The sequence below is a fragment of the Tamandua tetradactyla genome, chromosome 2 (assembly GCF_023851605.1).
Source record: "Tamandua tetradactyla isolate mTamTet1 chromosome 2, mTamTet1.pri, whole genome shotgun sequence".
Classification (NCBI taxonomy): domain Eukaryota; kingdom Metazoa; phylum Chordata; class Mammalia; order Pilosa; family Myrmecophagidae; genus Tamandua; species Tamandua tetradactyla.
In genome coordinates this window covers 100751098-100763827 of record NC_135328.1, presented here as the reverse complement: position 1 = coordinate 100763827, position 12730 = coordinate 100751098, and the positions used below count along the sequence as shown (strand labels likewise).

The 12730-nt window shown below is 43.2% G+C and overlaps 1 protein-coding gene across 3 annotated transcripts in view; it reads left to right on the top strand.

Annotated features, from left to right (window-relative positions):
• TRPM3 (transient receptor potential cation channel subfamily M member 3) overlaps positions 1 to 12730 on the top strand; it is a 288107-nt gene that overhangs the window by 259006 nt on the left and 16371 nt on the right. For all 3 annotated transcript variants that reach the window (XM_077148418.1, XM_077148417.1, XM_077148416.1), the window contains 2 exons: positions 11593 to 11743; positions 11845 to 12044. In XM_077148418.1, coding sequence (XP_077004533.1) covers positions 11593 to 11743; positions 11845 to 12044 — 351 coding nt within the window. The remainder of the gene's footprint in view (positions 1 to 11592; positions 11744 to 11844; positions 12045 to 12730) is intronic.

Here is a 12730-nt window from a genome sequence, read left to right as displayed (position 1 = left end):
CCCCTTCCTGGCCTCCTTCTAGATTTAATTGGCATCTGAGTTTGTTATTTTTAACAGATAAATCTGTCAAATGAGAATGTTTATTTCTTCATAACTGATGTGTGGCAATGTTGCTCTAGGGAAAAAAAAAAACTTGTTAATCCACTGTACAAGAGTGTGCTGCCACCAACCATTTTATTATTAAGATAATATTGTTTACATCCGGCATCCAATTGAGCTAGTATTCACAACATGATAGCGAGTGATTGGCACTGGAATCTGAGCTCCTGCCAACAGCCATTTAGGTTCTAAGCAGAACCTGTGCTGAATACTCTCTGGCCCCTTCACAGTTTGAGGGGCATCATTTAAAGTATGAAAAGCTAAGGTTTTAAAAGTAAACGAAGAGGGCAGGTGGTGGCACAGTGAATTCTCACCTCTATGCCAGAGACACGGGTTCGATGGGTTTTTGCCCATGCAAAAAAATAAAAAAGTAAAAAGTAAACAAAGAAAAGTGGGTAACTTGGACTTAAAATTTAAAGAGAGGGCCTGGAGAAGAAAGCATCAGGTCTAGAGGATAGAAAGGGAATAAGGGGCTCAGAGAAGGCAGTGCAGCAGCAGGTCAGACTTAGGGTCATGAGCTATGAGTACATATGGATTTCTTGCACTGTGGCTTACCAGGGAATTTGTAAATAATGTCCGGAGGAACTTAAGCCTGCTTATATGGGTGTTCCTGAATATAAGGAGCCACACTGATTGTTTCATTAGCTGTCATATAACCCCTCGGGTGCAATCCAATAGGAGTCAGCGGGAGCCGTGGATTATTTCTGGTTGCTGGAACAACCTTGTGTCCTCTGAGGTGCATCTGCACAGAGATGTGTGCGGTCAGGTTCACTGGACCTGTCCTTCTAGGCACAGAGGGCACTGATGTGAGGTTGGTGGTTTCTTTTTATTAGATAGCCCCTCTTGAAGTGGGTTTAAATATCCTGAGGTATTTTAAACAAAAGCAACAGACATATTCCTTAATGTGAGGCATGGAGGCTAAGGTGGTGTGGACCCACAGAGACAACCGTCCACAGTTAAAGCAATGAGCGGGGAATCGAGCGCCCCTGCACCTGGGATGCGAGGGAGACCTCTGGCTGCCCTCATAGCCCTGGAGGATGTATTGTTGCAACACGAAGAGTTAAGATGAGAACATCGCAATCAAGAATTACAATGGAGTTGGACAGTAGCATGAATTCTGGAAATATTAGCAATTTCTTTGACTTTTGCTCAGATTTGAGGCAGGGGGTTGAAGAAGAAAGTAACTTATCTAATCCTGTTTCTAAGTATATGTTAAAGCAAATGTATTAGCATTCTCCAGAGAAACAGAATCAACAGTGTATATATATATATATATATATATATATATATATATATATATATAGACACATACAACATATCTATATCTACATAGATATAAACGTGTGTATGTGTAAATATTATAAGATTTATTATAGGAATTGGCTCACACACCATGAGGATTGGCAAGTCCGAATTTCATAGAGCCAGACACAAATTGGGAACTCTGATGAAGGTTTCAATGAATTCTCCAGAAGCTGGCTGAATGAAGTAGAGATAGAAATTCTTCATCCTAACTGATGAAATCATTTCTCCCTTTAAGCCCCTCAACTGATTGGATGAGACTTCCCTCTTTGCTGAAGGCAACCTCCTTTATTGATTGTAGATGTAATGAGTCATAGATTCGATCAACTGACATAGTTTAAATCCACAAAATATGTTCACAGTAACAATCAGACCAGTGCTTGCTTGGCCAAACAACTGAACACCATAACCTATCCATGTTTTAACCATCACGTCTACCCCTTATCAACTTGGCACCCCACCATACTTAATCTCTAAATAAAAACAATGTCATACTTTCATTTAATATGATTCAGCTGTCCTACATACAACTGTAAATGCACCAACTCTTTCCCAGAAAAGGATGCAAGTCCTTGTGTAATATTCAAACATACACTTGATATCCTATAACCTGAATACTGTGGTATAAAGTTAATGCAATTTATATGATAAGGGGATAAAATAGGGAAGAAAATGAAAGACATTTGCATTACGTATATATACAAACATTCATAACAAAACAAGGAAAAAATACTCATAATATTACAGTCCTCATTTCTGCCACTGGTCACATGGTCATGCTGGTATTTATAACTACTTTCTTCCACTATCCATTCTATAATCCCTTTACCCTCACAGCAGTCACCTCAGCTGGTCCTGGTCCTTTGTCTGATGGGCGGCTCATACCATCATTCCTGAAGCTTCTTGGCCATTAGTAATGCTGACTGGATTGGGTTGTTGCAGTTTTCTGTTGTCTTTAATCATAGGGCATGGTAGTACTAATTGATGCCCTAAGGTATCGCCTGTATTTCAGGCAAGCTCTTCTTTACCTCGACTTAGCAGCAGTCCTATCTCCCCTTGATAATCAGGATCAATCTTCCCAGCCTGTATATAATTCCCTTCTTTGCCTTTTGATTCAGAGGTATGAGAAGGCCAAAGCGGCCAGTTAGGCAGTCTTTACTTCCATTTCAATAGAATCATTGTTGTGTCTCCCAGTGGGAATACTCTTCCCTGTGGAACCAAGACCTGTAGACCAAAGAGCTTAAGGTTGTGGGGACAGGAAGCAAAATTTTTCTGGTGGATCACTAGGGGTGATACTAAGTGGTGCCACTCTGATTTCCATCTGGATCTGTAAATTCTGGCTATGAGAGAAACAGCACCAGAGGTCGTCTTCCTGACTTCTGAAATCATCATTTTCAACTGCTTGGATGATTCTTCCCTCATTGCTAAAAGCAATGTCCTTTGTTGATTGTGTATGTAATCAGCCATAGATGCAGTCAACTGTCTAGTGATTTAAACCCACTATTAGGCCAGTGCTCATTTGACCAAACTGTACATCATAACCTAACTAAGTTGACGTATGAACTTAACCATCACAGAGGCTAAAGAGCAGAGTTACCATCTAATTCATCCATGGGTTAAGCCATAGGAGCTGGGTTAGCGACATTCTAAATCCTCTATGGCAAACTGTATGGATTTTGAAAAGAGAAGGAAAAATCTTCTTTGCCCTGCTATCCTTTCAAGTTGAATTTTTAGTTAAAAATCCTTTCTTTGAAAAAAAAATAGGATAAATGTTTTCAGGCACTCAACTGAGTTTCTTATTCCATTTCCTGTGATTTGGAGTAAGTTTTGAGACATTTCTTCAGACAGAAGAGAAAGGGACAATTTTCAAGAAATATCCTTCTTGGTCATATTTATAAAGATGATACTGATTATATCAAACATTGTTTGGTGTTTCATTTTAAATTCCTCCTTACTTTTTGAGAACAAGTGATATGCACATTAAACATTTTTGTTCCTCACATATTATAGATCTAATCAACAGCATAAGTGTCTCAGTCTTTCAGACGTGGAAGCTTACACCCTATGCCTTTGATAAGAATAGAATTCCTTTCTCCATATTCAGAATGTTAAAGTGCTCCATGCATTGTTACCTCACCTAAACAGCTCAACTCAAATTATTCTTGTCAATAGGAACAAGAAAAACTCAGATGCCTATCAAATTGTCTCTACTTTTTTCCACAGCTGAGAGAGTTCTCTCAACCCCTTGTTAGCTTTCTTCAGAGGCACAGAGATGAGACTTAGCTGTCAAGCAAGTTGACTTAGTTACACCCTGACTATTCTTTCTGCCTTTGAGATGTTGATAGAGCTGTCCAAGCCCCAGTCTTGATCTATAAAATTTGGGTAATTTTATCTACCCTATCAAAATATTGTAAATATTAAAATAAGGTCATGTAAGTAAAGCTCATAGCACAGGATCTTATATTTAAGCATGCAATAGATGGTCATTATTATTATTATATTGGAAAAGCCATGTGAGATAGAGCAGAGTACATAGAAGGTTCTGGTCAGAGAGAAGTCAAGTCAAGGCTCATTTCTGCTCCATTCATAATTCCATCTCAAGTGCCAGTTCTTACAGGCACATAGCAGGAACTTAGTAACTTTTGGATGAATGAGTGAATGATTCTGGCATTACCTTTACTAGCTGTGTGATCTTGGGTAGTCATTTCACCCCTTGGTGCCTGTTGCCTGAACCATGAAACAAAGATAATTCATTTCCTATAGAGCTGCTAGGAAGTTTAAAAACAATGGCATTTGCAAAGTACCCAGCACAGAGTCTGATTCTGTTTTTCATGGGTATTTATTCTCAAATCTCCACTACCCTTAACTTTTGAAGAGCCCACATAATGGAAAAACAAGAATCAGCATTTCCTGGGAAAGCACCTGCTAAAAGGTTAGCTTTAAATTAAGCAGTGGCAGTGTCCAGGGCCCAGTATGTATGAGGGGGAAGTCCCACTGCACCCTTAGGGAGTCCTTGGTCAGAAACATCAAGGTCTGAGAAAAATAGGATCCAAGATTCTGGCCCTTTTTTGGTCCCTGAGCAGCTGTGAGATGGTATATGTCAGGCATCAGCCAGGCCAAGCTGGTGTGATGAGCAATTTAAAAAGAGGGACAGAAATGACCTTGCATGCCAGACCACACATTCTCATTTTCGAAGAAGCTAAGTGAAAAGCTCCATCTCTGCATCAACTTCAGCTGATTGGGTGTGCTTTGGGGAGTTTTGTCTTGTAAAGGATTCTAAGGCCACATCTTAGCTCAGAGAGAAAGAGTATCATGATTGATTAGTAATGTCTGTGATGGGTGTGAGATGGAGTGTTGGGCCAGTGTGCCATGGAGATTTACACAACAGCATTCAGAAGGAAGATTTGCTATAGCCATTGCCTAAAACTAGGCATATTCTTTAACCTTGGCAATTACAACAACAAATCTCTAAAATCCACCTTCCGTTTTTTTCATGCAGTATTTTGCTCTCACAGGGCCCATCCTATATTGGCAGGTCATGATTGCACTTGATGAAATCTTGACATAAAGAGGAAAATAAGACACTGACCTGTGGAAATTGATTAATTTGACACTACAGGTCAAATGTACAATATGTGATTTTCCTGTCTGCTGTCATTCAGCAAATATTTATTGAGCACCTACTATGTGGCAGACACTGTTCTAGATGCTGTTTTGTTTAGTGAACAAAACATCCAATACCCTTGCCCTCATGAGGCTTACATCCTAGTGAGGGATGCTGAAGACCCTTAGTTTAATACTAATACAATTTTATTTATGAAAAATGTGCCACACATTGCAGAGCTGGCCTCCACAACTTCCACATGTTCAGAGAAATACTATCATCTGCATCCTCTGTTTGTGACTTCACCACCTGTCGTTTTGTTCTGGAACCAGATCATCCATTCTCACTAGTTATTAGTGCACAGGTAGCAAAAACAGCACTTCCAGTTTCCTGTGTGCCATGTGTCAGTGTGACTCACTTCGATAAGTCACAGGGAGTCTGAATTGCCCAATGTTTGATCCCTTCTAAATTGGCCACCACCCCCTAGGGGTAGCCTTCCCACTCTGCACTTGCACTCCCATACTGAGCCTTCTGCCACTGAATCTATGACCAGCTTCAGGAACAAGTTTCTCCTCACTTTAGTAATAGCTAGATGCGTCCAGGTGTTTGGTCAAAAATTTCCCAACTGCATTTATCCTCACTAGGTCAAATCTGTGCCAACTGTTTGCAATGAGAGACCCCCGTTGAGCAATTTAGAGTTGACCAATGTAGAACCCCTTAAGTTTTTATGTTTTGGGTAAAGAGGTGAGCAAAACTCCTGAAGTTTTGACACTGAGATTAAACATTGGTATCAGGCTAGATTTCACATTTCTGGTTGTCCTTTCAAATCTCTTTACATTACTTCAAGGCTCCATTTCAAAATGCAAACTTTCAGGAATGGGGGGCCCAAACTATCTATCTCTTTTTTTAAACTGATAAGTGGACAGGGGCCAGAGGTAGGGGTGTCGGGACTTTAGTTGCAAGTGACAGAAACCCAACTCAAATGAGTTTAAGCAAAAATGAAACTTTACGTTTCATATAACTGAAGAGGACTCGTTTTAGGCCTGACTGGGTTAGGAATCCATTTTTCTTCTGTTTGATGCTGTCACTCTCAGGCAGGGCTTCTCCACTTGGTGGCCTTATATTATACTATAAAAAGACAGCTTCCTGGGCAGGCAGTAGTGGCTCAGTGGCAGAGTTCTCACCTGCCATGCCAGAAGCCTAGTCAATTCCCAGTGCCTGCCCATGCAAATAAAAAAAAAAATAGAAAGAGCTTCCCTTGTATACTAGTTCTGGCAAAGTCCCAGAGTTGATGCTTGCTGACTCTTGTCTTAGTTTGCCAGGGCTGCTGTCACAAATGCCACAGATTGATTGGCTTAAAACCACAGAGATTTATTGTCTTACAGCTCTGGAGGCAAGAGGTCTGAGATCAAGATGTCGGCAGGGCCGTGCTTCCTGGCTTCTGGGGTGGAAGTGGAGTGGTGGCAATATATGGTGTTCCTTGGCTTGGGCTGCATAATTCAATCTATGTCTCCATCACATGGTCTCCTCTCTCTCTCACTCTGCCTCTCTTACTGTGTCCAAATTTCCTCTACTCTAAAAGGACATCAGTCATATTGGATTAGGGCCCACCATAATCCAGTTTGGCCTCATTTAACTAATAACATCCTCAAAGAACCTAGTTACAAATAAGACAAAACCAGGGTTAGAACTCGAACGTGTCTTTTGGGGGACACCATTCAATCCATAGCAGCTCTGATTGGTCAGGCGTAGGTCTCATGTCCATCCCTGAACTAATCCCCGTAAACAAGAGTCTGCTCCCTCAGAAACCTGCGGGGGAGAAACCTCCCTTGCCTCTTCTTGCTTCTGGTGTTTGCCAGGAATCTTTAGCAGTCCTGGGTTTCTGGATGTGTCACTCCAATCGCTGGCTTCGTTTCATATGGCCTTACCCGCTCCTCCCCTCCGTCTAAGGACACCCGTCATACTGAATCAGGGCCCACCCTTTTTCAATTTGGCCTCATCTTAACTCGATTACATCTTCAAAGATCCTATTTCCAAACCAGGTCACGCACATAGGTATCGAGGATTGGGACTTCAACATATCTTTTGTGGGGACTTACTGTTCCCTTAGGAACATGAGCCTCCAGATACGGGTTGGTGTTAAGTGATGGCCAGATAATGTCTCCCCCATCCTGAAAGCAGCTGCTTGTCAGTACTCCAAGGCATATAGTTTATCCTTATCAGTGGTAGACATTTGTAAATTTGAGTCATGGTTTGTTCTGGTGCAAATAAATATCTAGAACAAGGACATCACGAGGAGACATTATAGGGCAATGTTTTGTAGTAACTGCTGCATGTAGTGTCTCCTACTTCTTTGGTGATATTAGCAAATGAATGCTGTTGTTTCTTCATGATACATTTTTATTATCATTTTCACTGTCACTAGAATCATCTAATTCATTTGTGCTGCACCACTATTGCTGCAGAGTCTAGGTCAAGGAAAATGCCTGCCTCTGCAGGGGTCCAGAACACCAGACTGCTGTGTGGCCCACGCTACAGGGTCAGGGAGTGTTATCATACAGTAATGCAATGATCTGTTCCTTTTTTTAAAAATAAGCTTTTTTATTTTGAACAATTTCAAATTTACAGGACAATTGCAAAAATAATACAAAACCCATGCAGAGAACTCCAACATATTCCTTATCCAGATACCCAGATCTACCAGCTTTTAACATTTTGCCACATTACTTACATTTTTTATTAGATAAGTTGTAGGTTCACAGAAAAATCATGCATAAAATACAGCGTTCCCATACACCACCCTAATAATGACACCTTGCTTTAGTTTGTTTTTTGTTGTTGTTGTTACAATTGATGGAAGAATAGTATTATAATTAACTAATGTAATATTGTTATATTAACTTTAGGGTTTACCTTAGGATTCACCATTTGTGTTGCACAGTCTTGTGTTGTTTTTTATTCTGGTAACATATATACAACCTAAAATTTCCCCTTTTAACCACACTCAAATACACAATTCAGTGTTGTTAATTACATTTGCAATGCTGTTCTGCCATCACCACCATTCATTACCAAAACGTTTTCCATCAACCTAAATAGAAACTACAATTTAAATATTAACTCTCTATTATTCCTTAATAAATTATGAGCTCCTTAATAACAGACTATCTCTTTGATCTCCAATATCCCTAGTACTGGCACATTATAACCATTGAATAAATGTTGGTAGAATGAACACTATGCTTAGTGACTGTAAAAAGAAGGAGGAATAAAACATAATTTTGACTTTGAGAAGCCTAAGATATATTAATTACAAAAATCATAATAACCAGCTAATGTTGATCGATTGCTAAGTGATTGATAGGTACCGAGCTGAGTGTTTTGCATTCATCATCTCATTTAATGAACTCAACCACCTCCCTTGGTAGATACTTTTACTGCCCCAGCTTTACAAATGAGGAAGCTGAAGTTTCTGGAGTAAGCTTAAGTCACATCATTTGAAAATGGTGGTGTCAGGGTTGGAACAAAGTTCTGCCTGACTCGAATGCATGGCCCTAACTAGTAAATTAATACTACCTGTTTTTAAAAGGTAGGGGGTGGGAGCTGGAATAAATTAGCACCCCTGGGGTCACATATACCAAATGAAATCTTGGGTAAAGATTTTAAATTGGTCCCATTGTTTTAACTAGTAGGGGCCTTTGATGAACCAACCAGAGGAACACAACAGGGCCCTAGTATGGATTATCTGGAAATGCACATAGGTCACCTGAAACCAGGGGGCACCTACCATTTCCCCTGGTTTTATCTCTAGGCTGAGAAGGGCCACAGAGATGGAGGTGTCTCCATGGCCTTCACTAAATATGGGGTCAGAAGAGCAAGGTGGATGATTTCTGCCCCTCAAAAGTTTATTTTGCCGTCTCAGAGGGAATGGAGGAATGGAGCTCAGGGACCATACCTATAAAATCTGTGTTAACTTGGTAATTTCCCCAAGTGCTTATTTCTCCTCCTCCTTCTTTGCTTCCCCATAGAGATCTTAGCAGGAGACAGAGGAAAGGGCAAGCTAGGAGAGTGACTGTCCCAGTGGACTCAGGCCAGGAGGGAAGGTGTAAAATGGGTGGGGGAAGCTTCACAGAGAAGAGAAAAGGAAAGCCAGTGATTCTGGGAGGGCTGCAGCCAAGTAGATAACAGAGACTGTGACACCTTCTGGCCAAGCCAAGGGTGAGATTTCTAGAAAGACCTAAAGAAGGGCCAACAACCCCTCAAAACTAGGACATCAGGAGTACGCTGGTGGTGTGGGAAATACGTTAGTGCTCATCAATAAAATCGTGTTCAAATTATTTTCTTTAGTCATTCAAGAAACATTGATCGTGTATGGTTGTATTTGGGTGTGCGGTGTGCATACCTGGGCCAACTAATGGAAAACCATGTATAACCATATTCCCACTAAGGAATCTAATGTGGGGCACAGATAAGTAAACTGGCAGTGGCAAAATAACATGAGAAAAGCCACATGGGGCAAGCAGAGAATGCTCTGGGACGATAAGGAAAGTACCTAACCTAGGCCTGGGTGGAAAGGAGCAGAAAGTAAGCTGGGTGAGCATGAAAGAAATGACTAGGACTCACCCAGGTGAAGTGTAGGAGTGGAAGCAATATCTCAGGGGCACCTTTTAGAAGCCAAGAAAGAAGCATGGCTACAAATCAGAAAGAGAGAGAGCATGGCATTTCCAGAACTGCAAGAAATGCAGTCCAGTTTCTGCTTAGAGTGAGAGGTGGGAAGTGACAGGAGAAGGCACTGGGCCAGCCATCCTCAGAGCTTGGACGTTATCCTGAAGCCAGTGGGGAGGAGGGAGGGAGGCTCTGTCACTGAGTTTTCCTTCCGTGGGAGGAAATGATCAGGGCCTCCTACAGGGAGGACTTGAGTGGTTAGTGCCACAATTGCCAGTAATAAGAAAAGACTCTGGCACTTTTTTTTTTTTTTTAAATACTGGTTTGTTTGGGTGTTTTTTGCATGGGCAGGCACCAGTCGAATCTGGCTCCTTTTAAACACCTGATCCCTACTCTCAATCACGGTCCAGGCTGAACCAAAGGAAGAGCTTTGGCCATTTTTTCCTAGGTGTTGGTGTCCTGAAATTATTAAAACCCTAAAGAGCTGAAAGGATGCATTTCAGATCTCAGGACCAGTTAGAAATCAAGTAATTTTTCCAGCCTAATTCTACCTCGGGTGAGAAGGGTCAGGGGGAGGTCTCAATCTTAGTGGCACAAGAGAACCTTTAAAAAAAAACAAAACATAAAACCAATACCCGGGGCAACCTCAGCGATTCTGACTTAATTGTCTGGTGTGGAGCTGGCCTTGGGTATTTTTTAAAGCTCCCCAGGTGATCCCATGTGCAACCAGGGTTGAGAACCGCTGGAGAGCGTGTAGCATAGCAACGGGAACTCTTAAGAATCAAATCGACTGCCCTTGCCAGGTACTCCAGCCGAGTAGATTCTGTGTCAACTTTTCAAACCTTCACGGCAGATTTTCAAAAGCGGCCTGTGGCAACTTCTGAAAGCCTTCCAAGTCCCCCTTTTATTTCTCTGCCCCACCTCTTACACAAAAGAAAGCAAAAGGACGCTGTTAATGCCTCTACGTGATTGCTGAGAGGGAGGGCGAGCTCACCTATTCCTGGACACCTACAGGTAACACCTGACTACCTGGGCCACGTGTCTGTTCAGCCCTAAGGGGCTTTGCCAAAGTTTTTAGGGAGGGTGGTTTCTTTCCCTCCGCACCCCAAATTCACCCAGAAATACCAAGCAAACCTCATTAGCACATGACTCACGTTCACCCACTCCCACACATCACCTTCCTCTTCCCCCTCCACGTCCAGATCCAACCCCCCCTTTTCTCACGTTTACTCGGGGCAGTTTGAGTTTTGTTCCCTGTGTCCTGAAAAACACATTTTTTGCATTGGAACTGATGCTGGCAGAAAGCAGGTGACCACCAGCTCCATAGTCCACCACCCCTCATTCTTCTCCCGGTGAGGTCCCACCCAAAAGGAGGACCAAGTGACAAGCCCTCTGAATACCGCCCAAGGTGCAGCCCTGCTTTCCTCCTTCTGGACCGAGATCGTTTGCTCCGAGCCCCTGGGTTGTTTCTCACAGTAATTAATAGCTGCCGGGGTGTTTGGTCAATAGTCCCTCTCTGCTGCTGCTCTTACGGCTGTCGGCTCCTGGCCTCTAGAGCACATTTTGAAAGTAACTTGACAATGCAGTGGGACCCCCTGCTCCTTGGCCACTCCCCAAGCTTCCTAAGGAACACCCTGTGCCCCCCTCCAGGAATGGTCAGGGGACAGAGAGAGCAAACAAACGGGGCTCCTCCCCCGCCCCTGGGATGCAGGCAGAAGCAGTTCCCCTCTGGAATAGCAGCAGCCTCTTGGGATAGTCACGATGCTTTCAATTTTCTATTTTGCATTTGGAATTTATTTTTTGTTTGTTCTGAGATGGCTGTATTTTTCCTCCACCCAAAACCCTCATTCAAATTAATCTTTTATTTTTGTTTAATCAGATAGCCATGGCTTCTCATTTCTTGCCTGTGTTGCTTCCTCCAGCTCCTTGTGGACAAAATGAGACCCGAGAGGATGGTAAAATAATCCAGCTGCCTCCCTGCAAGACAGGAGCCTGGATCGTGCCGGCCATCATGGCCTGCTACCTCCTGGTGGCCAACATCCTGCTGGTCAACCTCCTCATCGCCGTCTTTAAGTAAGTGGGGCCCGCTGCAGGGCCCTTGGCGTCGGGGCTGGGAGAGGCCCTTTAGAGAACGGCGGCTATTCTCATTTGATCCTCTCTGATCTCCTTATCAGCAACACGTTTTTTGAGGTCAAATCAATATCCAACCAAGTGTGGAAGTTTCAGCGGTATCAGCTCATCATGACTTTCCACGAAAGGCCGGTGCTGCCGCCGCCGCTGATCATCTTCAGTCACATGACCATGATATTCCAGCACCTGTGCTGCCGCTGGCGGAAACACGAGAGCGACGCCGACGAGAGGGACTACGGCCTGAGTAAGCATCCGGAGACCGGACGGGCGGGCCTCGAATCAGAACCCCCCACCGCTGCCCGCGGGGCTGCGACCTGCGGAGCCCGCCCGCTCTCTGCACGCGGCAGACAGCGCTGGAGCCCTGGGCGGGGAGGCAAGGGCAGGCGTGTCTGCCAAGGCGGCCGTGCACGCTGCACCTGAGAGTCCTTGGCCTCGCGTACCCCCTTTAAAACAAGCCTCTAGCAGGACAGTTTCAGCACTTTCACGGGTTCTTTCTTACTTTCCAAAGGTACCATCACAAAATATGTCAGCCCCGTTAAATAGGCACCCAGTGCTCCATTATCTGTACTTTATGCATTGTTCCAAATGAGTTGAGTTGCAGTAGACAAAGCTTGATTTTTTTCCCATGATCATTTCTGAACGTATCTTTTCTTTTCTTTCTTTTTTTTTTTAGGTCCTAAATGTTTTCCCAAGTTTTAGGCACTGGGCCTTTATAAACTCACGAGGACACCATTCTTGGTTGCTGTTATTCAAAGGACAAAACAGGAGACCCCCCCCCCCCCTTCTAGCTCAGTGTTTCTAAGAGGAGGTGCTGTTGGCATTTGGGTGGAACAGTTCCTCACTGTGCTGGATCATTCCACACCTGTAGGGGATTTAGCATCCCTGGTGCACACATCAAATACCAGTAGTTTCCTAAATTCCCCTTAAGAG